Source organism: Octopus bimaculoides, chromosome 5 (assembly GCF_046866305.1).
Source record: "Octopus bimaculoides isolate indiv1 chromosome 5, ASM4686630v1, whole genome shotgun sequence".
Lineage (NCBI taxonomy): Eukaryota > Metazoa > Mollusca > Cephalopoda > Octopoda > Octopodidae > Octopus > Octopus bimaculoides.
In genome coordinates, this window is record NC_142932.1 from 20478742 (window position 1) to 20506434 (window position 27693).

At 36.8% G+C, this 27693-nt stretch overlaps 2 protein-coding genes across 3 annotated transcripts in view; one reads left to right on the top strand and one right to left on the bottom strand.

Annotated features, from left to right (window-relative positions):
• Positions 1 to 6782: 6782 nt before the first annotated feature.
• LOC106871058 (uncharacterized) lies at positions 6783 to 9299 on the bottom strand. Its single transcript, XM_014917324.3, has 2 exons — positions 7913 to 9299; positions 6783 to 7344 (listed from the first exon to the last, which is right to left on the bottom strand). Exon 1 carries the CDS (start codon positions 9192 to 9194, stop codon positions 7935 to 7937), a length of 1260 nt encoding a protein of 419 aa, XP_014772810.1. The 5' UTR covers positions 9195 to 9299; the 3' UTR covers positions 6783 to 7344; positions 7913 to 7934.
• A 215-nt stretch (positions 9300 to 9514) lies between these two features.
• The window catches only part of LOC106871064 (interferon-related developmental regulator 1), a 41304-nt gene continuing 23125 nt past the window's right edge, over positions 9515 to 27693 (top strand). For both annotated transcript variants that reach the window (XM_014917333.3, XM_052967929.2), the window contains exon 1: positions 9515 to 9698. In XM_014917333.3, coding sequence (XP_014772819.1) covers positions 9677 to 9698 — 22 coding nt within the window. In that variant the 5' untranslated portion in view covers positions 9515 to 9676. The remainder of the gene's footprint in view (positions 9699 to 27693) is intronic.

The window sequence follows — 27693 nt, forward strand, 5'->3', positions numbered from 1 at the left end:
GTTATTGCACCAGACAATATGCTTAATGGTAACTGTTTCTGCTTTCTTGGGACCATCTTTTCACACCCTACTAAAGAATTTTGATTGAAACGTCTTCAGCACCACCATTTGAGCCTTCTCCTCTCTTTCCTTCTCTAATTTAGACCAGCCGTTAGATGCACTTCATAATATCATCATATAGTGCTTTCAAAAGATCCTTTTTCTCCTTCTCATGCCTTAATGTTCCTACTTGTCAAAGATTTTTTTTTCTCCTTACTGACCTCTTGTTATTGCCTTCTTGTACTTTCCACTTACCATTTCCACTTGGTGGATTAAACATTTCATCACCTGTGTAATAAGACTAAACAGGCAAATTTTCTAGAGCTCTTCTTCTACTGGTAATCCTTTCTTCTTCTGAATCTTCATCTTCAAGTATGGTACTTTCAGACTCTTTGTAAACCAACTAATCTTTACTCATCTACCCTCGCTATCATTCACAGGTGCATTGCTCACTTCTCTGTAGTTTGCTTCCTGGGCACTATCAATGCATGTATGATTACACATCAATATCTTGACTGGTGAAGGTTTTTCATTATACTGAATGGCCTCCCCTACCACATCAGTTTAAGTATTTCTGAATTGTGTTTGTTTAAATTCTTCTCCTTTTAAGTATTTAGCTTCATTTCCAATTCATTTACATGAATTCTACTAACCCTTATTTTCCCTTGGTCTATTTGGTAATGAGGGCATAGTTCTACATTTGTTTTTGTTGCAAAAAGGTTTTGTTTGGAAAGGGTCACTGCAATGGCCACAAGCTCCAAACAGCAAATCTCTAGGCTGTTACCATATAAATACAAGTCCTCTACTCTCAAGCCAAGAGTTATTTTCATTCTAATCATGAATACTCTTCACTTCAGCTTTTGAGTCCATTTTACTCAAGACAGGAGTCCTCTGCCCTCCTGTCAGGCACTTATATCCATTGTCAAATACTTGGAGGATATACTTATGTACTGAGGCTACTTTGTACTACAACTCTGGATACAGGGGACACTGTCTCTTCATACAAGTCTGCTAATCTGGTACCCTTGGAACCTGGGCAGAGCCACATTATCACATATTCCTATGTATTGGAATCTGATTTTTAAAAAAATCCTTTTTTTTTAAACCAGGTCATCAAACATTAAACTCTATTTATTCACCATCTTCAATCTGTTTGCTTTTCTCCAGATAGATTAAGTTTATGAATGTCATATATTTTAATTTTTCTAAACTACTCAACAATAAACACATGTCCAAATTTTCATGTAATTCCTTGGCATTTTTCTATGTCCATTAGCCCTGAAATTGGTATACTCTCCGGTCAGTTTGTACTAAACCACTTAAATAATATGGCATCTTGTTTTAAACATTTGGATTTCTATCTCATTTTATATTATTTAATCACAGTGTAATTAGCATGACATTATCTAATGTATCCGCTCTTTTTTTTTTTTAAGAAAAGGGAGTCTGATCTGAAACAAATTTGGCTATTATTTCTAGTACTTCAAAGATGATGAAAGACTGAGATAATTAATGATATATTAATGACCTCAGAAGTTTTCTTTTGTGGTTTCTTTTACACATCTGTGGTGAAAATGTTTTTGGAAACTGTTTTGAAAATGAGAAATGAACAAGACAAACAACTTGTGTGCTTGAAGGCTTTATTGAACATGACTTCTCACAAATATAACAACATTTATTTTTCTCTTGTTTTGCAAAAGATTGTGGAAGACAAAGATGATTAATCTTATATCATAAAAGAGAAGCTAATCTCCATTTGTCTGTCTGTCACAACATCTTTTAGAGGGAGGTAAGTAGGGAAGGAATCAAAAAGAGAGATACCCCCTGTCACAGTGTATATTTAGATGAAGGAAAGGAGAAAAAGTTGTTGTTGAGAGAGGAATATAGTGAGAGTGAGAAAGAGAGAAAAAGTGAAAGACAGACAGATAGCTAAATGGATAGATAGATTTCTTTATTAGCCACACAGAGCTCAACACAAATGGGACAAATACAATGTAGAATTTTTCTTTTCGAGGGGACGAAAATAAAGTAAAAAAAAAACAAAAGTGGGGATAACGATCAAAAGGCATCGAAAAACGTTTGGTGTATGTACAAAAAAATAAAATAATACAAAAACTTTCCAAGAAATGGGGAGATTATCCGTGGAAAGAAGAACCTACGAAAAGACCATGGTAACCTCGGGCACTAATGTCACAAATTGAAAAATACTTTTATTTACGGAAGAAACGGAAGTAACTCTCTGCTTATAAAGTTTACGGTTCTATAGAATCATGTTCGAGGTAGCTTCGTCATTCATACATGCCATTCTTGCTACATGTATCCATCTTTTTTCGAAACATTTGCTAGACAACACTTGCCTCTCTACTCTCACCTTCCTTTTCAAGTGATAATTGAAAAAGTTGATGAGGTATGGGCTTGCTTCTCCAGGTGCCGAGCCGCAAGCCCACCAACTTTTCCCCGTTGATTTTCACTCCCGTCACCGCTTCGTGGTCTTTCAGTGTCTCGCCGACCAGCTCGATGTGCTTGTGGCTAGACGCAGTAGTGGCTCGAGAGTCAATACGTACAGAAGCGACGAGAGGGGGTATCCCTGATGGACCAAGCGTGCAATGTGGAAAGGTCTTGATAGATGCCCATTGACGCGAACTACCGAATGGATGCCTCTGTACAAGGCAGCCATCCAGCTGCGGAAAACTGGACCGAAGCCGGCTGCTATGAGGATAGCCTCCAAGTATTGATGGTCTACCCTATCGAAAGCTTTCGATTGATCCAAATTGATCAGGGCCCCACTCATGTCAGGCTTCTTAACTACCCGTTCTATGATGTAGCGCATCAGATGGAGGTTGTTATGGATGCTCCGGCCCAGCACGGCGCACGTTTGCGCCTTGATGACAAGCGCCAACTGCTTAGCTAACACCTTTGGTCAAAATTTTCAGGTCTGCATTGAGCAGAGTGATGGGCCTAAAGTTATCTATGACGTCCCCCTTGTTTGGATCTTTCTTCAGCAGCGTTACGGCTCCTTGGCTCACAAAACCGGGAATGCTCCCGTTCTGCTGCCAGTTGCAGTACACTGCCACCAAGACGTCTCCAAACAAGTCTGGCATACAGTTGTAAAGCTCGTAGGGCAGACCATCCAAACCCGGAGAGTTGTCCCTCGAGCATCCCGCCATCGCATCCTTCACTTCCGCCGCCATGATGGCACCTTTGCAGCACTCCGCCTCTCTTGCCGAGAGTTGTGGCAGGCTGTGCAGGTAGGCACTGAAGTCCACCCAGCAATTTGGGTTGGACAAATCATGTTTATAAAACTGTCAAGAAGGCTGAGAGTGTCTTAGCATCACTCAGTAAGACCTTTGTCAGCCACTCTCTAGCAATCGATTTGAAGCTGTATATAGCTATGGTATGTCCACACTTGAGTTTGCATCACGACTCTGGAACCCCTATCTTGCTCAGCATATTAATCTCTTGGAAACTGTTCAGAAACATGCAACTAGATGAATACCCACCATCAGACATCTACCATACTCTGAACATCTTGCTTCCTTGGTCATAGACAGCAAACTTCCAATGCCTGACAAATGTCTTGGTAGACACCCACAAGATTATCCACGATCTTTCCAACAACAACCTTGAGCACCTTTCTGAATTCTGTATGCCTAACACTCATGGACATGTTTACAAAATCAAAAAACAACACAGCATCCATGATTTTTGGAAACATTTTTCCATGCTCAGAATTGGTGAAGCATGGAGTAAACTAAACACATCAATTGTTAACTATCAGGACACTGCATCCTTCAAACCTTCCCTGCTTCCTGAAGTTTGTTAACAGTACATCTGACGACACCTCGATTTTCTTTTTAAATGACTCATTCACTGTTCACTTCTTGTGCATATATGTACTGTTCATGCACTTTGGGCTACTTTTTCTGGTGAGCTGAAGTGCACCTAAGCACCATATAGAATAAGTTCATCACTATTATTATTTACATCACTTTAAAATCCAAAGTTTGTATCAGGGAACTATGGACAGTCTCAGGTGGGTTAGTATCAGAAAAGTTAAACACAATACCACATCACAGACATCTAGATCTTTTGGATTTATATGTGCTTCATTACTAAGCAAAAACCATTTGAATCCACTCCAAGTTTTCATTTAACTGCAATCAGGTGACATTCAGATATACAAATTTTCTCCTGCCTTTCTGCCTCCATATAAAAATGACACTGCAACTGGAGTGTAAATTTTAAACAACCGACACATTCTTCATGCTTCTATGCAATGTTGTGACACTTTGGATGTTGACAAAGAAATCATCATCATCGTTTAACGTCCGCTTTCCATGCTAGCATGGGTTGGATGATTTGACTGAGGACTGGTGAAACCAGATGGCTACACCAGGCTCCAATCTGATTTGGCAGAGTTTCTACAGTTGGATGCCCTTCCTAATGACAACCACTCCGAGAGTGTAGTGGGTGCTTTTACATGCCACCTGCATGAAGGACTGTCACACAGTACTGGCAACAGCCACGCTCAAAATGGTGTATTTTATGTGCCACCTGCACAGGAGCCAGTCTAGCGGCACTGGCAATGATCTCGCTTGAATGTCTTTTCACATGCCACTGGCACAAGTGCCAGGAAGGCGACGTTGGTAACAATCATGCTCAAATGGTGCTATTTACGTGCCACCAGCACGGAAGCCAGACAGCTGCTCTGGCAACGATCATGCTCGGACAGTGCTCTTAGTGCTCCACTGGTACAGGTGCCATAAATAAAAGAACATTGATTAAAACTAACCAAGAAAACAAGACCAACAATTAGTATTTTACAAAACAGAATATTTTATTAAAATATATATATATCATTGTTTTCAAAGGGATAAATAAAATTGGGAAGTTGCAACAACAAAAGACAAGTACAATAAAAAAAAAAAAGGCATCAATCAGATTTTTAAGACCTCCCTCTACAGCTTACATTGATGAGAGACTATTTCTTGTTCTGTAGTACCCCCATTCCTCACAACATTTATTAAAAGCATATAACAGATATGAAGCATTTGGTCCTTACAAAACTTGTTGCAGATGGACCATATGGAAGTTTAACATTTGGTGTAACTGTTATAAAACTTCAATGCCAGAGTCTGAGGAAACCAATGATTGACAATGTTGATACTATTGCTTAGCCTCAGATCCATCTCCATTGATTGACTAGATCTATGATCAAAGGAAAGCCATCCCTGATTATTCACATTTTCTTTCTTAGGGGGGGGGGGGGCTAGTGTATCCAGTACTACATCATGTAATTTTTTTTTCTTTCTAAGACAGTAGGTGTAATTTGAGAGAATTTTGGTTGCTATTTCTAAGGTTCCTTTTTTTTTTTTGGCCTAAGGAAACTAGCAGTGATCTGTAGTGGCAAAGATCAGTTTAATAAATATGTTTATGTGATTTTTGCCCTTATTTGGAGAAAAGAAATAAGGATTAAGAACTCTAATTGAAATGTTAAAATTTTTTTTCTTCTCATGGTACATAAAAGTTATTCAGTTTTGAAAACTTTATTATTAGATTACAGAAGTAAAAAGAGAGTAAAAACTAATACAGCTGTAACAGGTACCTTGTTTTAGCAATTTCACATCACTAAAAACTAGGTCTTTTGTTATTAAATTCTCTCCAGAAATTTGAGTACCATTAAGTCTATTTAAAAAGGTTATTTATTCATTTAAAGCTGGAAATATAAAGACACTGCAAATGGGTGATGTCTACTAAGTCAACCATTGCATGATGTTCATTTGGCAGCAAAAGGATACTAGTTTCAATCCCACTGCATGGCAATCTAAGCAAGCACCTTTTACCATAACCATATAAAAAAATTAGGTGAATAGAAACTGTATGGAAGCCTATTAAAGAGACCATTCCTTTTCTTTCATTGTAGATCCCTACCATCTAGCTCCCTCTGTTTCTAACGATACAAAAAATAAACAAAATAAATCTAAAAAATTAAAATTTCTAAGGTTACAAAGTTTGGAGGCGAATGCTATCAATTTCATTGATAGAATCTTATTTTATCAACCCTGGACAATAAAGAGCTAAGTTAATCTCTGTAGAATGCAAACTCTTGAGTGAAGAGATGCAACAAGGGCACAAAATTACAATTTTTGGTGTGTATGCAGGGAAGAACAGTTGATTATGTCAATCCCACATAGGAGTGGTTCGTATGTGAGAGCCAGCAAGATGAAATAATTGAGAAGGATTAAAAGAAATATGCAAATGTTTTCCAAAACCATGTAAGGCTTTCAAGGAATGTTCCTTGGCTAATAAACCAAGTGGAAAAATAAATAGAATGTGCTAGTCTATTGGTTTGATACAGACAGCTTGTCGAACTGAAGCCACATAAAATTCAGTATATAATCCAAAAGACAAGTGATGGATTTGGATTCTTGACATTTGAGCAGGTAGTTTCACAAGAGATATATAGTGGTCACATTGCTAATATGAGGAGGGATAAGTAAGTGTTAATTATGGAACCTAAGGTTATGCTTGTATGTTTATGAAGGAGAAGAGATGGTAGATAGAAAATTCAAAAGTAACAGAAATGTAATACCATTAGAAGAAAAGAGAAAGGGAGAGTTTAATAGTGAACCAATGATTGGAGAACATTGATGAATGAAGGCTTTACTACCAAAGAAGATATTGAAGCAAACTGGTTGGAAAAAATACCATGAGATAGTTATTCCGGCCCTCTGCGTTCGGAGTTCGAATCCCGTCGAGGTCAACTTTACTTTTCTTCCTTTCTGGGTCAATAAACAAAATACCAGTACTTGGGGCGATTTTTCTTTTTCTATCTCTGTTGTCCCTAGATTGTACCAATAATTCAGAGGTGCAACCATGTCATATTTTGCCATGCGGATTTCACCAGAGAATTACATAATGGTTACATGTGTCTGCGGAATATTCAGTCATATACACTTTAATTTCTCATTGAGGAATTCAGTTGGTTGAACAACAGAATGCATATAGTTGAGACGGACAGAGAATCCATCATCAATATATATATATATACACACACACACTTAACTTCACAAGTAAAAGGTACAGAAATGTATACGGGTCTTGTCTAATTATGTATGGGGTCCTTCCTAAGTGCGACACACGACCTTACATATGTGCAGTGTATGTATATGAATAGATGTGTGTGTGTATAAACAATACTGTTCTTGTATACCTGTGTCATTTATCAGGTCACATTAACTATATACAAATCTCTCCCACTCCAGTCAGATGTGGGTGCTGAATAACCTCTGGGTTTTACCACTTCTAAAATTAAAAAAAAAAAAACCACTGCATAAGAATGAATGCATATTCTTGAATATGTACAACACATATTGTAAGTGAGTGTGTATATGTATATTTGGAAAGACTTCCTTTTGTCCAGATGGGGGTACAAAAGGAAGTCTGGCCGTTATATTTATATGTATGTATGTAATCATATACACCTTTGTAAGTGGATACGAAAGTGAAAGAATCTTACATACTAAATCCGCTACACACACACACACATATATATATATATATATATATATATATATATATATATATATATATATATATATATATATATATATATATATATATATATATATATATATATATATATATATATATATATATATATTAGTGTGTGTGTGTAAGTAAAACAAAAATTGAATATATGATAAATCAACCCAAGAGAGGGCAAGTACTTGTTGCTGACTGGTAGACTACAAAAATACATGTTTTAAAACAAAGATAAAAAACTTGAAATGATTAATTATAATTACAAAAATAAAAGAAAAACGTTCAAATATTTAAAGAATTAATGAGGTATAAAAGCTGTCAGATTTACATTAATTCCACAGGTTTTGTTTTCAACAGAGAGGTTTTGTTTCCTGTTTAATTCCAGACACATCTGTCGTTGTTTCGGTCATCGTTGGCATCATGTCGCCTGGTGATGAAATGTCAGCACAATTTGAATTTAGTAACTCTGGGTCGGCTTTCACGGACATTCTGCTACAGCTCTGATTCGGATAGGAACTAGGATTAGATTCCATAGGGTTACTGGGATGTACATCGGACCTTTCATTGTCTGGCAAACTGGAGTGGACGGCGGAAGTATTTGCAACTCTGCAAGTTCGGTTGTTGTCGGAGAGAACTTGTTTCTGAAGACTGAGTACTAAAGCAACTAACTCTTCTTTCTCTAGTTGTAAAAGACTTTCTGTGGTCAGAAGTTTACCGAAGTTTGCTGGCTTGGAATGTTGCAATTCCTGGCTTTCGACTAAGCTACAAGATTCCATTCCTGACCACATTGATATATTATCAGGAAGAGTAAAACTCGTCGCACCGTGTTCGACATTCCTTAAGTCTGAGGGGCAACCGGCTGCATACAAAGGTACCACTGCATCTGTAGAATTATCTATAGTCTCTAAACTGAAAGAACGATTACTCAGTCTGGATGAAAAAGGTGTTTCAAAGTTGTTCGTTAACCAAGCACTTACCAATGCTGTACTTGACGTAGGGTTGGTTAAGTTCGGCTTTTCCTGAGGAGTGGATTCATGGGATGCATTTCGAGTTTTAGATTTCAAATCGATTTTTTTCCATCTTGCTTTTCTAGCAGCCCTTTTCCTTGGAGGATTATGTTTAAATTTATTTTGTTGTTTGGAAGATTGTGCGTTTGTCGTGCGTTTTTTGGCTGCTTTCAGGCGCTGCATCTTCGATCTCTTTAAAAGTTTCGCTTTATTTTTAGCAGAAATTTTAACACCGGGTTTGGTTTTTTGGTAGTTGTTGAACGGTTTGCGCAACGGAACTCTAAAATAACCAGAGTTATTGAGGGATGTATGATGTACTGGAACACTAGGCGGCAATATATTAATTAGTTTTTGGTTATTCGAAGTTTGAAAACCATAATGCATCGAATGTGAAAATGAAGGGTATCCAAATCCTATATTTTTTCCATTCCATGAATGTATATATGGACTGTTAATTCTACTGTTGGTAGAAGGTGGACGCCAATAATTGATGTTTTTATTGTTTGTGGGATATCTTCGGACCTGGTTGGTATTATTATTGTTGTTGTTCTCAGCGCTACTAGGATGGACGAAGTTAAAACGATCTCCCGGACGATGATACATTGTACTGCAACTAAACTATTTCGTCAGAATTTTTAATAGATCGCGTCAAGTCGAATAACTTTCACTTAGCTGGAAACTTTCACTTCAACTTTTTCTCAGTCTCACGTGTAAACTACGGAAACAACCGGAAAAGTTTCCGTAACGTTCTTCTTTTTCTTTTAAGAAATTATCGCTACTATTTCATCTGTATTTCGCAGCAAATTCTTTATAAATTTTCTTTTTTGGAGTCTGTTTATAAAATATAAGAGCATATAATGTTAGTTAAATTAATGTAGCCGCAGTGAAATTACCCATGATGCTGCTCGCTTGACCTTGTCAGTACTGTATAGCTACAGCTAATACATTGTACGAACCATGTGTATGTTCCTCACCAACAAAATCAACAAATTCTATTACTTATATGAATCTGACTTCCATATACGCACGTCTGACCAATTAGTAAGATCTTTTAGCTATAGAAGGACACAACATATAGGAGAATAATGCCCAAGGGAAAAAGAAAAAGTAAGTTTTCTTTCGCAATTTTTGCAGGCGTGAGCATTTTGTGGCCCAAAAATGGGTGACCAGTTTGAGTAATTCTTGACGTGTAAAATCGTTCCCTGTCTTTGTGTCCGCCTATGTCGGCTATTGACACCAGTTGCCGTCGCATGGCCGGCTTTGATTATTACAAATGTGGCGGGATTTCACATGATCCACACACTCACCTCTCTCTCTCGCCTGAATTTCTTTTCATATTCTATTCCGTTACTTCTACCGATACCGTTTGTCTTCACTATTTCTTCTTATTTTTTTTGATAAGTTACCATTGATATATTTTAAATCCCATGCCATATTAGTCGCTAAGAGGTAGTAATTAGTCATTAGATACACATTATCTCGGCTACATTTCTTACTGTAAATAAACAAATAAAATTATAATTTAATACATGGTTCTTAGCCATTTATCAGGTGGTAATATATTTGGTGTATGTTAATCTATTTACTGTGTGCTTAATACATTTTATGTACGAGCCAACGCGGGAGCCTGTGTGCATTCATTCGGCTTGCTAGAAATATTAACTAAATCTTCCTTAAATCGCACCCTATCGATCCATTCTCAAATTTATCCCCTGATATACTAACAAAAAAAAAAGTTGGTCTCTCTGTAACGGTATGATCATAGAGTCTACTCGATAAGGGCGGCCTGGGGCCAAACAATTGCTGTTTCGTGTAACGGATGTACGTATGCCCACCCCCGACTTATGTAAGACGTGATTATCTAATGCCGTAGAAGGTGATCCATAACTGAAAACCAACGTAATGTTTGGGTGACCCCACTCAGCTTTGTTTAGGTAGACTCAAGGTATAAAGGTAAATTATTATCATCTAATAAAAGAAATTATATCTATGTCAAATCGGCTACAATTTCTGGCGGAGTTCTTTATGCAACCTTACGTATTCTTTATTTCTGAAATCACCCTTACAGTTAAAAAAATAAAATAAAACGTATAAGTATTCTGTTCTTTATTGGTCAGTCCCTTTTACTGTATGGGGCCACGATTTCCGATAATTTAAACCATGTGTCTCTATTTGAGAAGCGATAGGGAGTTTATTGAAGAGAGAGTTTCGACGTGCGCGCTGACCAAGCTGGGCGATTGACAAACTCGTTGACACGCGTGGTCTATATTAAAGGCACCTCGTGCTTAGACCCCACCTGGTCAAGGCATGGGCAACCTTTTTCGAGAAGTGGGCTGCATGAGACATGGCTCATCATCAAGCGATCCACACTAAAATAATTCAAAGTAATTTTTTTGTTAGTCGTGCTATTCAGAAAGTCCCGCGGGCCGCATTTTGCCCATGACTGTTATAAACAATCTCCCAACATGTAGTGATGGACTCTCTTCTGATTACTGTCGCAGTTAACTTATTGGTATACCTCTCTCTTGTTTCATGCTTCTGTCTTTATAATAATGTTTTTTCGGGGCATGTTATAAAAGAGCAGCCAACACGAACGTATAAGGACATTCTGATTTCGTTATCTGATCACAACTGGATTAAGTCTTCCACCACCTACGCTGTCGCTCGATTTAATGGGACAAGCGGTCCAAATTTCCTTGATTTATGCCTTTCGATTTTAAAAGAGGACATATTGGCGCTTTTCGTTAATACTGCTACCCCCCCCCTTTCTTAGAAACAGGTACAAAAATAAAACCTTGTATTTTATCCTCTGCTATATAAATAGACAGGTGTATTGATGAAAGGAGTATATGAAACCAAGTTTCGGACTAACTATAGAATGAAATAAATTTTAGATTACCGGCAGGTTACTAGAAATGCTTGAAGTACTGTACACTGGGTTCATCGTAATAGAGAAGGTATTTCAATGAGAAAAAGATAAAAAAGGTTTTCTGGGTGAAAATTGAGTGTTATTTAATTATTTATTGAAAATAGTTATCCAATATTAACATCTTTTAACTTAAATACTTGTTAAAATCCATCAAAAGCGGGTCTTATTTAGACGCAAAATTATTTGCGAAGATCCTGTTGGAATTAATGGAAACGTCATCACTGGATGGCTTTAACAGTTGTTTGTTTCATAGGTGGGTGGCCTGTGAGGGTTGAGGCGGCGGCGGACAAATTGCCATGTGAAGTAAAATTAAGATAATTTTAAAACTTGTCCAACACTGACGAAGGAAGAATAATACGAGGGAAAATTCTTTCTTTAATATTGTTTTTGGGGAAGGTTTTTGCTAATTTGGAAACCACCACGTTATAGTGTCTTAACCGGCTGTCTACTGCCCTCTACTTTCGCGATGGAAGATGATCATTTTCTAATAATTTCTTGTTTTCTTCGCTAATGAAAGTACTAAAGAACAAAAATTTTAGATAATAAGACTGTGCGTCCGTTGCCTTTTGATGAAAAAAAAAATCTACGTGTGTGTATAAACACGCACACTTAATAGTCTAAGAATATTGGCGATGCATCTCAAGTTGTCATTTAACTGAAGTCTACATTGTTGGTTAACTGAATTCCTCTGTTCCTCCCTAATAGTGCATCTCTCTTAGTTAGTGCCCTTCATTAACTGAGTGTATTTTCATTGTTCCACCCCTTTATCTCTGTTACCCCCACCCACCCCTATTAACATGCGCATAGTTTTCTTAATTTTACCATTCTGGTTGATCGAGCCTTCCTCTCCCAGATGGTGGTGGAGGTAGTTGACATCTCAGACTGTTGCATCAGCCCAAATGCCTACCAAGCAGTTAAAGCCGTGTAAGATTTAACAGATGTTATCGTCAAGAAATATGGCAAAACACCCAGTTTTCAGTAGCACTACATTGCTAATAATAGTGATCTCGAAAGAAGCACAAAACCACATGTGCAGTGAGTAGGACATAATCGGGCGGAGACGGGCTATATGTAATCTGAACCTTTCTCCCCCTTATTTATTAATTTTATTTACGGAATCCCACGTTTTAGGCTATGGAGATTCCGATTCTGAAAAAAAATTGTTTCAATTCCCTCCCGCCACCAAGCAGGCTATTTACATGCTAGAAATAACAGCCAAATCTCACAAAACTAGTGTTAGGGTTAGGTTTACCCTGTGGATCTATATAAAAATGGGGGTGGGGGTGGGGTCGAAATTTTGAAATTGAGATTTTTGAAAAAAAAATTTCAGAATCGGAATCTCCATAGCCTAAAACGTGGGATTCCGCAAAAAAAAAAATAATAAGGGGGGAAAGGTTCAGATTACATATAGTCCATCTGGACCCATAATCGTTTTGATTGGGCCCTATGGACACAATAAAGAAGGAAAGCAAAGTCGACCTTAGCGAGATACGAACTAGCAGTGCAAAAGCATGTAACTAGAATATCGTAAGGCATTTTTTTGTTGGGCGTTCCAGCAATAATTTCTAACTACAGTATAAAGGGAAGCGGCTAAGTTGATAAGGAAAATGCAATATATAACTGACATTTATTCTTAACCTGGGTACCTTTAAAGATCTGAAGGACGAACAACTTTTGGCAGGATTTGAATTTAGAAATCTAATATTAGTCTTCTTTTTCATACGTCACAAAGATCTTGTATTTTAGGTGAAAGGCATGGAATGTTGTGATACCCATGCTTTCCCTCCAATGTGAGTGAAATTAGGTTCTAGGTCAGTCCTGATCGAGTAGGCTTATTGTCATAAAAGGATTTCCAATCAGATTTTTTTATCCAGTGTATCTGTTAGCATTAACCAGTACTTTCATACTTTATTTTTCACCTTTTCCAAGGCAGTATGGTGTGATTCGCGGAAGATTTAGCTGCTATTTCTAGACAATTGAGCGACCACGTTGGCGCTCTTTCACTGACTCTTCCTTGTCTTGTAAAGTAGTTTCACATATACATATATATATATATAGGGACGGGAAGAGAGAGAAATACATATGTACATTTAAAAAAAATTTAATGGGCTGAAGTTATAAAAATGAGTCAAATTTCGTGCATGGTACGGGGCTCTCAAATGTGTGTGTGTGCGTGTATATATATATATATATGTATATATATATATATATATATATATATATATATATGTGTGTGCATGCGTGTACACCAGATATAAAGGCACGTCCTCTCATTTGTCTCTCGTATGGATTAAGCGAAACCACCAGGATTTTTTGGTGTCTATTTTAGTCAATTCCTTCTTAACCTGGCTTATGGTTAATGGTGTTTCCCCACTTTTTTCTCCCAACACGTGATTCCCTATCTGTGACAGATGGAAACTTTCATTTAAATAATTATATAATATCTAATGATTTATAATATTCCAAACTGCTCTCCTTGTACCGTGAAACGTATGCGAGTGTGTGTATATTATATATATATATATATATATATATATATATATATATATATATATATATATATATATATATATATATATATATATATATATATATATATATATATATATATATATATATATATATATGTGTGTGTGTGTGTGTGTGTGTGTAGCAAGTTGGCCCACGTGTACAGCTCTCAATCACCACCACCACAACCAAAATGTCAGCTGGTTTCTTCCCTTCAGCTGCTACTTACTACCTAACCATTCATGTCTTTTATTTTTTGTTGGTTTTTTTAAACACATTCAGCTTTCGTTTATAGTCACGTCTAAAATTTTAAAAGGGACTGAAGACTGCGCCTTGGAAGATTGAGTAGAGGTCTAAATAGCAATTTAGAAATTCCAAACAATAAAGCTGTTTTTCTCAATATTTTGTCCACTCTAATCACATCTGTTTATTTAACGATTATAATCTCACCTCGCTTATTGTCTCAATTTATGTGGTGATAAACTGAGATAATAAACATTATGCCCAGTTTATTCTTTTATAATTTCATTTATTTTCGTCATGGATAAGCCTGTTTGTATAGTTGAAAAGTTCGCTAGCACTTTGTTCGATGTCACTGCGCAGTACTGGGCAAGTGACTTCACCTTAGACGTGGAATCCAGTTGACAGAAATTTTGACGAAGCCCTTGTGTGTGCATGTGTACAGGTGTCTAATAACATCTTTTCCTGCTCCGTAACTTAGCAGTTTCGCGAATAGAAATCGATAAAACAAAGTATCAAATTGAAATGAGTACGTTTTCGTTTGCCTTGAAATCATCATTCTGCTTACACAAACAAATGAAACGGATTATTTTGGCGTTAATATTCTTTCTAATACCAGTCGTATATTGGTAAAAGAAAATCAGTTCCACTTAAAACTTGTCTTTTTTTTCCAGTTTTTTTTTTTTACTTGTTTCAGTCATTGGCCTATTCGAACAAATCGATCTCCTTACCTTTTTCTTTTTTAAGTCTGGTACTAGTTTTTTTTCTTTTTTTTTTTTCTTTTGCTGAACTAGGTTACGGAGATGTAAACAAACCACACACGCAACACACATAATGGGTTTCTATCGGTTTCTGTCCACTAATTCCACTCAAGGATTTTTGGTCAACCTGAAGCTATAGTAGAAGGCACTTGTGGTTGGGAAGCTAACTTCCTATCACATAGCCATACCTGCGTCTTTATCCATTTTTGTGGATATTTTGATTAACCTTCTTTGTAGGGGAAATTGTTTAAGAGAGAATAAAATATTAGGGGTCACCACTTTGTGATAATGGTTAGTGGTAGCAGTATAAGATCTGCGAGTAGCAAAATACCTCTGGTATTTAGTTGCATCCCTTTACATCCTGCATTCAGAAGAGGAAGAGCTTAAGTTTTGGGGAAAGGAACCTTTTGATTTCTGTTTGAAAGTTATTTCACTTTGGGAAAGTATAAGCATCACCATGCTGTCTGTTTAGTTGAGAGAATTATGATGATTATTTGGGATTGATAAGTCAAGTATTGGGATCAAGCTTAATTATTATGCTCCTTTCCCAAGATCTAACACTGGAGCTTGATGCAGCTCACTGGGTCTTGCTAAACCATGCAACACATGCCAGCGTAGAAAACGGCTGTGAAACGATAATGATGATGATGATGATGATTGTAATATAAATAGTAGTGCACTGCTATGTTATTATAAAGCAACCAGTAGAACACTACTTACGTGGCAGATGTCATTTACATAAAGTGCTAGTCAGTTTCCTCAGTTGTACCCTTTTGAAATTTGTGAAGAATTTTGCTAATGTATGAAATCTTTATTTTACTGTAATTAAATAAAAAAAATTTTAAACTTATTTTTGTATTTAAATTGTCTTGTAAAAACCACATTTAAAATAGTTTCTAGTTTACTTCTACTCCACTGTTGTAATGTTCACAATAGGGATTTATTAACCTGTCACTTCTACCGTTAAGTTTTTATCACATTTTCTTTATTGTGATGAGTGTATCTATTCAATGTTATGTTTTGTAATTATTATTATAAAATAGGTCTTCATTTTTTAAAGATGGATAGAGTGGCTGTGCTCACTGTACAGAAAAGGAGTCCATATGAATTTCCAAGGGATCACATCTATATGATATGCCCAGTATAACTAAAGGTGCACAAGGGATCATGGACACATTATCAGGGAAAGGTAGGCTGTATATATGGCAGACATAGAGTAGTAGTAAGATATGCATGATTTTATAAATATTTGGAAGGTCCTGCCTAGTTGTAGTTGATAGCTTTTATTGCCTAGGTAACTCAATTAGTAGTAGTGGTGGTGTGTGTTCTGAAAGTATTGCAGCCAGAAATACAAATGTGATGGGGAAAAGTTCAGGGGATTATTACATTTGCTGGCAACAAAGAGTTTCTCTCTGAGATGGTACAAAGTGCAACGTTGCATGTTAACAAGACATGAACTAAGAATGCAGGAAAGCATGAACAATGGCACAAATGAATCGATAGGGCATAAAAGTAATTGGAAGTTATGTGCTAGAAAAGATAACACTGGAGTGAACATGTCACTTGCTCCAAGTGGGTGGAACCTTTTGAGGGGGGAGATCAAGAAAGACATGGGACTAAGTGGTGAAGGCTGATGAAATGACAAGGAATTGTGACTTGTGGAAAAGTGTTGTGCTGGAGAGGACCTGTCCAATCTATGCAAGTATGGGAAGATGGTGGTAGTGGTGGTGATGAATATTGGTGTGTATGTAACATTTGGTTCTCTCCTGACTATTATGTATGTTCACATTTGCATCTCCATGTGCTATTCTTCCCACCCAACATCACACCACCCATGTTTGTATTCATTTCCCAGTTTATCATCACTCTTTATTGTTAGCCATCACTCTTCTGTGTCATTACTCTCATTATTAACATCCCCTTTTAATGTTGTCCATCACACTCTTACTTCAAATACTCTATCTTCTATCACTCTCTCCTGGCATTCTCTTCATTCATTTTCTTGTTCTATTCCATTACTCTTTTAGTTACTCTTCCATCACACTTTTTTGAGACCACTAAGTCCAAGTGAATGAAAGAACGGAGACCTAGTAGGTTAAAGAGGTTCCTTTAGTCTTGCCAAGCTGTTACCAAGATTACATTCTGTAAAGTGGTTGACAAATGAATTATGACAGTGTAGAATATAGAGAACATTTTGGTCTTATTGAGAACATGATAACCTCTTCTATACTGTTTGTACTAGTATATATATATATCTATATACACAGGGTGTCCCCAAATAATGTATACACACTTTAAATAATTGTAAAGTGAATTTAATAGAATCTACAGACATTATTTTATTGTTTTGTCAATGCCTGTTTTCAAACTGACATCCATTCTGGTCCAGGCACTGCTGACAATGTGAAGCAATGAAATCGCAAGCATCACTAAACAATTCGTTTGGTATTTGTGTGCATTCTCATTCAATGGCTGCTCTCAAATCAGTGACTGTTGCAGGTTTCATAGCATAGACTTTGTCTTTTAGCTATCCCCATAAAAAAAAAAGTCTAGTAGAGTGAGGTCTGGTGAACATGGAGGGTATTAAACGAAACCCCTTCATCTAATCCACCTGTTTGGCAAGATCTCATCAAGGAAAGATCTAACATCGCGATGGTAGTGTGAGGGTGCCCTATCTTGCTGAAAATAAACTCATTTTCAAAGTCTTCTCTTATGCTTGGCATGACAGACAATTGCAGCAAGATCAAGAAAACAGGACCAGTCACAGTAGCCTCAAAAAAAGAATGGTCCAATTAATCCTCTTGGTGATAAACCACACTACACTGTAACTCCTGGTAAATTAACATGGTGTTCCACCACAACATGCAGATTCTCAGGTCTCCAGTAGGTACAATTATGATGGTTAATTGAACCATTTAATTTGAATGTGGCCTCATCACTCCACACAATTTTTGTTGGAAAGTGTGCATCTTCTATGTAACGTGCCAAGTACCACTCACAATGCTGCACTCTTCAGTCTGAATCGTCGTCATTAATAACATGGGCTAATCTTGGAATGTAACTTTTCCATTGACAATGCTTCAAAATGCATTGGACAGACGATTTTGAAATACCTACCTCATGACTCACTTGCCGCAAAGATTTTCTTGGACTTTGGTGATTCGCTTCCAGCACTCCTTCTTGCTTTGTGGTGGGTGTTGATGGTCGTGGTCTTTCAGAACGCTTCTCGTGGACATTCTGAACAGTTCCATCGACTTCAAACTTATCTCTAATTCGAGTGATGGTAAGTCGTGTTGGTGGATCTGTTTGAAACCCCCCTCCTAAACTGTTTTCACACTTCCAGTAGCATTTTAGAATGAATTTCCTTTGTTCAAGGTTTAGTCTGACTACCATCATTAATTCCAATGGGTTTAATCTGGAAAGAAAAAACATCATTTGAGTTATCTGCTGCAAAAGTGTGTATACATTTTTTGGGGACACCCTATATATATATATATATTTTGTTTCAGTTATTGGACTGTAGCCATGCAGTGGATCTTAATGGCACTCCATCAGTTGCTACGACTAGGGTTCCAGTTGGCTCTGATCAGCGGAACAACCTGCTCATGAAATTAACGTGCGTGGGTTGAGCACTCCACAGACATGTGTGCCTTTAACGTAGTTCTTGGGGAGATTCAGTGTGACAAGGATGGCCCTTTGAAATACAGGTACTACTCATTTTTGCCAACTCAAAGAAACCTATCATTTATATATATAAAGAAACCTGTTGCACACACAGGCATGCATGGGCGCGTACATATATATATATATATATATATATATATATATATATATAGAGAGAGAGAGAGAGAGAGAGAGAGAGAGAGAGAGAGAGAGAGAGAGAGAGAGAGAGAGAGAAAGAGAAATAGATAAGGGCATCCAGCTGTAGAAACTCTGTCAAATCAGATTGGAGCCTGATGCAGCCATCTGGTTCGCCAGTCCTCAGTCAAATTGTCCAACCCATGCTAGAATGGAAAGCAGACGTTAAACGATGATGATGTGTGTGTGTGTGTGTGTATATATATATATATATATATGACAGGTTTCTTTCAGCTTTTGACTACCAAAGCTTTGGTCAGCCCAAGGCTATAGTAAAAGACACTTGCAGAACCTGAAACCCTGTTGTTCGGAAGCAAACTTCTCACCACACAACTATATATATATATATATATATACACATGTCCGTTGGCCTGTTAGCTCTCGGGTTTCCATGACTTTGAAACTACAGAGTAATAGGTTACCACTGAATTGGCTTAAACTATTGTTACTCTGGATTTGTATGAGTATTCCTAGTGCCAGTCATTACACAAGTTTGTGTGCATGCACAGACACACAAATTTGCATGCCTGCATTCATGATACAATACTGGGTGTGAGAATCAATATAACTTTGTTTTATAATGCTGTAAAGGAATTTTAATTGTGTGTAGGCCTTTGTGTATATATTTGCATACAACCAATGTGTGTGTGTAATATACATACACAAATGCACATACACACACTATATATATATATATATATACATATATATATATATATATCACAGAATTTTGTCAGTGAACAGGTTGCGGTCTCAAAGCGACGAAAATATTTTGACAAATTAAATTTAAATGTTGAAGTGAATCTAACGGATTTTGTGTGTTATTTTAAATGGCTTATAAACACCTTCCACGCTGCAATTGTTTTCGTTCCAGCACACGATCTCAGATCAGGTTACTTGCTATGCAAGTACATCTCCGTAATATATATATATATATATATATATATATATATTAGCATATAAATTGTTTTTGTTTTAGCTTGATGATCACATATTACATGTCAATTTAAGCATTATAGATCTTAAACATATGTATATACATATGCCTGTCTTAATCACACAAGCACCTGTCTGGGGTCCCCCCCCCCCCACATAGACTTCACTGTCTATATGTATCTCTCACAATATGTACATATCAATATAGATCATGTATGCATACATCTATGTTGAGTAGCCTGAAACACACACATAAAAGCGTTTGTGCAAACAATGTATATAAAGGAGATTCATGAAGTCATCAACAGAGTCAGGCCACATGTCAGCTATTTGTGTAGTGTTAGAAGCTGTTAGTGAAATATTTCACTAATGTAGTCACTGAGATTATATATGTTGGGTGGAGTTATCTAATGAGTTGTATGTAGCTGTGAGATGATGGACAGAGGGGATATGTATGACTTTGCCTGGTTTAATTACTTAACTTCCCTTCCCTCTGTAATATAAACTTAAGTCTTTTACCTACTCAAAACTCTAGGCATACTCTCTTCTTGCACAACTTCCATTTCACACACAAATTGTGTCTCAAACTTAACCTCTTACATTAACACATTTCTGTTGAAATACACTGCCTTTTGAAACTTATGAAGAATTTAGTAAAAGAACTTTGTAGTTATTAAACTGGTGTTAATTTAGATCACTTTAAGACTGAAAGTTTGTATCATAGAAGCATTACAACTTGTATATTATTGTTGAGTGTCTCCATCTAGCACTGTTTTTCCTGTTCTAGTTAAATGGTCTCCTCATTACCCAATATCTTATAATGTATGTGGTTTGTATATATATATATATATATATATAAAAGTAGGTATTCTGAAGAAACTTTTTTTTAAACAAGATATTTGGTCTGCTATTAACATCGTGATTATGAGTTGGGAACAGTTCCTAGTTATCAATCAGGAAAACTAAGGTTAGCAGAACTATATACTTTGCCTATGATTACAACAGTGACTACTCTAACATGACCATATGGTGAGATTGAACCGGCACAAAAAGTTTTGTATAGTCTGGAACCACTACTCTCTGACAAGGTTTTAAACTACTAACCTTCTGTATTAATTCTTAGTCCAGTGGCTTGAATTTAGCCCCTTATCAGTGATTGTGTGTGTGTGTGTGTGTGAATATTTGTCACCAGCATTATTTTATATTTCTGTTTGTAGAGTGTGCCCTCCCCTTTCTTGATCCCCACTCTTATCCATTGTTATTTTGTGAACTAGTTCAATGGTCATGTAAATAATTAGGACTTTCCTGGTATACTTTTAATATTAATTAAATATCGTAGATAATGTATGACATAGTTTGACAATTATCCAAGTTGTCATTCTGACAAACACACACACACACTTCGACTCTTTATCTACACAAACTCTAGATATGGACTTGTGAATTTTGTGGAGGTGGGGAGCAGCCAAGTGAGACTTTTCTTATTGTTTTGAATGGTGTTTTCAATCATAATTAGAATTGTTGCCCTTGTGTCATTCTAGTTTTTATTTAGTTAGAAGCACCCAGCTGTATACATGAAAGAGGAGAGAACTGAAGTCATATTAGCCAATCACTGGTGATCTCTGTAAGTGAACACCTAGTCCATATCATTAAAATTACATAATGATGATTGGCCTCCCTCTTCAGAGCCAGAAAATACTTCAACCCTTCATGATTACTGCAAAGCTTAGGTGAAACCCACAGTGTAATAATTCTCCCACATGTGGGATGGTACTCCTTACTTGCATACACACACACCCTAAACCAGGTGTGGGCAACCTTTTATGAGAAGCATGTATGCAATATAGTTCTTTGTCAGGTTGACTGCACTGCTAAAACAATCTCAAGGTAATTTCTCATTGGACATACCATTCAAAAAGTTCTGTGGGTCACACTTTGCCCATGACTCCTAGATCCCTGCTTCCAAAGTAAAAGCCTGTTGTTTGATTGGCATGAAGTTCTCACAGTCACAATGCAATATCTGGTTCAGATATGTTTTCTCTTATCTTCCCTTTCTCTTCTGCCTCTTCTTTGGTTCCATATCTCCTCCACTAAATGCATTGTTGTTGCCCATATTGTGTACCCTTGTTCAAGACCTTGCCTTAGCTGTTAAACTCGGTTCTTTCTCTCCAGAATGTTGGCCCTTCAAGAGGAATATTAACCCTGTGTTTCACTAGTCTCAGAAGGCCTGCAAAGGCTACAAGCAGAGCCATGTATATCTCGTGTCAATAACCAGTCAGACAACATTTGCTAAACAGCGTTTTTTTTCTTCCTTTTTCCCTTTGTTGTCTACCAGTCTTGCCAGCTGTTATAGTCTCTTACTCTTGCTTAGGTATTTCTTTTTCCATGTTTGTGTGTGTGTGTCAAAGCAGAAGGGTTAGGGTTGACAATCTTTGAAGAGATTTACACACTGGCTAGAACATATTGCTTTTGTTCTACTTTTCAATCCACTGTCTCCATTCTAACACCTTAAATGCCCCATCAACCCCTGTTTATGCATTCCTAACAAACAAATACTTTAGAAATTACTTAATTTTTCTCCCTTTAAAAAGAAACAATAGAAATCTCCATTAGCCCCTTAAGGAACAGAGCTTACAGAGGAAAGATAAATCACCACATAGACTAGATGCCAGATAGTTCAGAACACTAACATATAGCATTATACAAAAATAATTGAATGCCTGCAGCTGATTTGAAATTTGCAATCGTGAATTATTAGTAAATATATTAATCTCCACTTAATCATTTGTTTAATACTTATACCTACTTCATGATTTTAGGTAAAGTAATTGTGAGAATATTAAGTTGGAGCTAAGAACTCTTCTTTTAGGGCTCGGTTGGGCTACTGGAGACTTTTAGTGTTTTGGATGAAGGTTAGGTATTTTTTAAGCTGTTGTTTCTTAGGAATGCATAGATAGAGGTGGTAGGGCATTGTGTACACACATGCATGCACTCACTCACTCACTCTTATATTATCATAGCTTTTTTTTTATTTGGGAAATTGATGTCACTGCTTTTGTATATTCCTTTTGCACAGTAATGTCTCCAGGTGTTGGTACTTTACACAGTAGCATATTCCAAGTGTTTAGATTTGACATCTCCATGCAAATCTCTTGTTTTATGGGCATAGCTGTATGGCTCTGAAGTTTGCTTCTCAACCATGTGGTCTCAGGTCCAGTTCCACGTATGCGGTACCTTAACCATTCTGTTAGCAACCCGACTGAAACCGGCTCTGAGTCCAAATGTCTTGTTTTCATAAGTTTTGAATTAAAATCTTCCACCGAACTTTAGTCACAATTTATGTTCCTAACATTAGCTGAATGATAACTAAGATATTTTACTAAATTCTTCGTTATATTTAAAGTAATTGAAAGAAACACAGAGCATCTCAGCAGAAATACAGTAACGAAAGGGTTAAGTGGGTGTCTTCTACTCTAGCTCCAGGCTGACCAAAACCTTGTAAGTGAATTTGGTAGATAGAAACTGTAGAAACCCATCCAGTGTGTGTCTGTCTGTATGTACTCTACTTCTGATATCACATGACAGTTGTAAACAAGCCTCACCATCATACAAGCAGTGTTTCCAGTCTTGTGTGTGTGTGTGTTTGTCCTCCACCACCGCTTGTTAACGGGTGTTGGTGTATTTACATCCCCATAACTTAGTGGTTCAACAAAAGAGACCAATAGAATAAGTACTGGGGTTGATTAGTCTGCACCAGCATGGTTGCAGTCTAATGACTGAAACAAGTAAAAAATAAAAGAAAGATAACAAAAAGTTATTATCTAGAATTATAATGGAAAGTTTTAATTGCAATTTAACCAAATTAAGGTTAAAAGCTAAGGGCCGTAGCAAAAGTGTTAATGTACCAGATATGTACTGGTAGTTAATTTAATGGTTGTAGAATCTTCTACTCTGTAGCTTCCATTCTATGTCTGACACTCTTAATATGTCTGGTCCTTAATATTTTTATTTTGTTAAGGCGGCGAGCTGACAGAAACGTTAGCACACCGGGTGAAATGCTTAGCGGTATTTTGTCTGTCTTTATGATCAGAGTTTGAATTCTGTTGAGGTCGATTTTGCTTTTCATCCTTTCGGGGTCAATTAAGTACCAGTTGCATACTGGAGTCAATCTAATTGACTGGCGCCCTCCCCCAAAATTTTGGGCCTTGTGCCTAGAGTAGAAAATATTTTAATTTTATTTCAGTTACCATTATATTAATAGACTTTTATTTTCTAGATATGGATTTTTTCTTAGGTACACATGCACACATTTGCATTTAGAAATGCTAACAAAGAGTGATTCATATTTGTTGCAAACTTACTCTCTAAAAATCTACAACATTGCATATGCTCTTGAAATTCCAAGTAGCCAGACAATAAATAATCTTTACGTTGTGTGTCCAACCTATGCCTGCATAGAACATGACTGAGAAAGGATTTTATATATATATATATATATATATATATACATATACAAGAATAAGGGCAGGGAGATACCTCTAAGTTAGGTGGTTAAACCGTAATCCCTTCACACAGGACTTTTTTCATACGAGACTATTTGTGACGCACATGGAATAGATTTCTTTGAGATGGGATGCCTGAACTCACTAGCCGATGAATTCGTAAGTGCCTTTCTTATCGTTGATTTTTGGTGTCGCATGGCCAAAGATTACCGTGAATTTTTTTAGAGACACTTTCAAATTTATCAGAATATCGGACTGATGATTTTGGAATAGGGATTTTTCATTCTCTTAACCATGAAACGATCGTATCCGATTAACTAAAGACTTGTTTTGTTTATGCTTTCCCCTCCGGTTTTTTGTTCTATGTGTGCCATAAATATCGCCATCCATTTTAGAGAAAAATTTGTAGTTTAGAATCAGTAGTTCTTTGACTGCTATTTCTAAATTTTCAGTATGTTGGAGAAGCAACTCAATGCTAATCCCTGTATATTTATGATATATACATATATATATATACATATATATATATATATATATATACACATGTACATGCATGCATACATATACACACATACACATACCCACCAAAGGCGGCGAGCTGGCAGAAACGTTAGCACACCGGGCGAAATGCTTAGCGGTATTTCGTCTGCCGCTACGTTCTGAGTTCAAATTCCGCCGAGGTCGACTTTGCCTTTCATCCTTTCAGGGTCAATTAAATAAGTACCAGTTATGCACTGGGGGTCAGTATAATCGACTTAATCCGTTTTGTCTGTCCTTGTTTGTCCCCTCTGTGTGTAGCCCCTTGTGGGTAGTAAAGAAATAACACATACCCACCAATAAGATGACTACAAAGTACCCATGCACCCAAAGTATAAACACATACAAGCCAATCTTGCCTGATGATTCCAGCTGCTCTGCACAAGTCTAATTCAAACTACTACATGTGCTCAGGTGCACACACACGCACAATTGTGTATATATCTTTGATCATAAAATAGTCATTAGTCTTGAGATTCTCACTATTCAGTTTTTGTGTTGAAGGTGAGATTTTCATTGAAAGTTCATTGACCTTAAGTATTGACTTTTATTTCTCTAACAAACTGTTAGAGAAAGAGTGTGTGTGTGTGTGTTTCTTTTTGCATTTTAGCTAATTAGTTATCTCCTCTACTGAACATATAGTGTTTTAGTGTTGCCTTGTATTTATAGATTTCCTTCAGGCGATTCTTGGTTATTTCTGTGTGACAGTCATCATAGATAATTGTTCTTTGTTCCTCAAGTCATAACTTTTATGTATGCAGATTGATAGGAGTTGCTTAAGTACAAGAAATTGGAGTCAAATCTCTTTCAAATCACATCCTACCATTTTAAATAAAGACTGCATTAGACAGTATTGTCTCTGATATGCAGAAAGCTTGAATGATGATGGCAAGAGAGCTTTTGATCACGTCTTCTCAATCAGGGTTAATTTGAGGTTAAACAACAATTTTTATGGAGGAATGTAGCTGTGTGGTTAAAAAGATTGCTTACCAGTTATGTGGTCTCCAGTTCATTCCCACTGTGTTGCACCTTGGCCAACCAAAGCCTTTTGTGTGGATCTGGTTGACAGAAACTGAAAGAAGTCTGATGTCTGTATGTGTTATTTCTTTACTACCCACAAGGGGCTACACACAGAGGGGACAGACAAAGGGATTAAGTCGATTACATCAACCCCAGTGCGTAACTGGTACTTAATTTATCGACCCCGAAAGGATGAAGAGCAAAGTCGACCTTGGCGGAATTTGAACTCGGAAGGTAGCGGCAGACGAAATACCGCTAAGCATTTCGCCCGGCGTGCTAACGTTTCTGCCAGCTCGTCGTATGTGTATATATGTGTGTGTATCCTTATTTAGACATCCTGTGTTGGTTGTAAATGGGTGTCATCATACAAATGAGGTTGTTCATTTTCAGTCTTCTCTGATAAACTTGTCTGACTCTTGGAAACCCGAGACTGATGGATAATTTTCAAAACTCTCTAGCCTGGCAGTGCTTTTGCGTGTTCGAGGTACAGAAGTGCCGTCAGCCGAGCATGTCCTAGATGCGCGCAGGACAACGAGACAGCCTTGTATGCTCTCACCCAGTGCCCGAACATTAGTGAATTGTAAAGTAAATATCCCTATCTTTACATAAATCTACCATCACATTTCATTTCATTGTCTTTGTATGTTGCTTACCCCAGTACTCTTTTCAGGTTTACATCCCATCTATAGTTGATGTAAATAAGACTCCAGTGTTTCCCTAGGGTATTTACTGCAAAATCAATACAAATACAAAGACCCCTCTCTCCACCTTGGTTATTATATCTTGGCCGTTTACCTGGATAGTCTATCTATGGCATCAACAATATGTTAGTACACTCACTATTTGTGTACTCAGTATAATAATAGCATAATGGAATTAGCTTTTTTCTGCTACTAATTTCTTTGTTTTCCGGTACTCTCTGGCAACATTATCAATAAACATTTAGACTGTTAGTCATTATTCCACATTGTCCTTGTTCCACTCTCTTACACAGGAACCAAACGATTAACAGCTCATGTTACTACTACCACCACCACCACCACCACACCTTCCTACTCTCTCCATTATTTACTTAACATTCTTTTTCTAAAAAAAAAAAAAAAAAAAGAATTATTTAATCATGAAGTGACCAACTCAGTAAAGCCATCAGACTACTATCTCAGACGACTTATATTTCTGCTCAAGATACTTAACCCTTTTGATGCCAACCCAGCTGAAACTGCCTCCAGCTCTGTAGTACAAATGTCTTGTTTTCAAAAGTCTGAATTAAAATTTTCTACCAAACCTTAGTCACAATTTATGTTCCTAACACTAGCTTAATGATAACTAAGTTATTTTACTAAATCCTTTGTTATATTTAAAATTAATTGAAAGAAACCCAGGGTACCCCAACAGAAATATGGTAACAAAAGGGTTAATTCAGTGTACTTCAATTTATCTTTTAGGGGAAGTTAAATGCAATAGACTAGTGTCCTATTCATATGGTGTGTGGTTCATTTGTGCAATTTTACGCATCTTAGAGACAAATTACCCCATGGTAGAAGTAAAATTATTGATTTGGACCACCATTTGCTCATAGATTGCAAATTCAAATAAATTCCAGGTATTGTGTTGTTTCTGAAACAGTACACTTCATTCTACATAACCTTGAGTCAATTAGTTGTCAGTAATAGATTCTTGATAATTTGCAGATGTTATCTGTGATAGACTATCCAGAGAGAGATTAACCTTATCCATTTTGTATCTTAACACCAAAACCAAAGCATCCTCCCTTAATCCTTTTGTTACCACATTTCTATTGAAATACACTG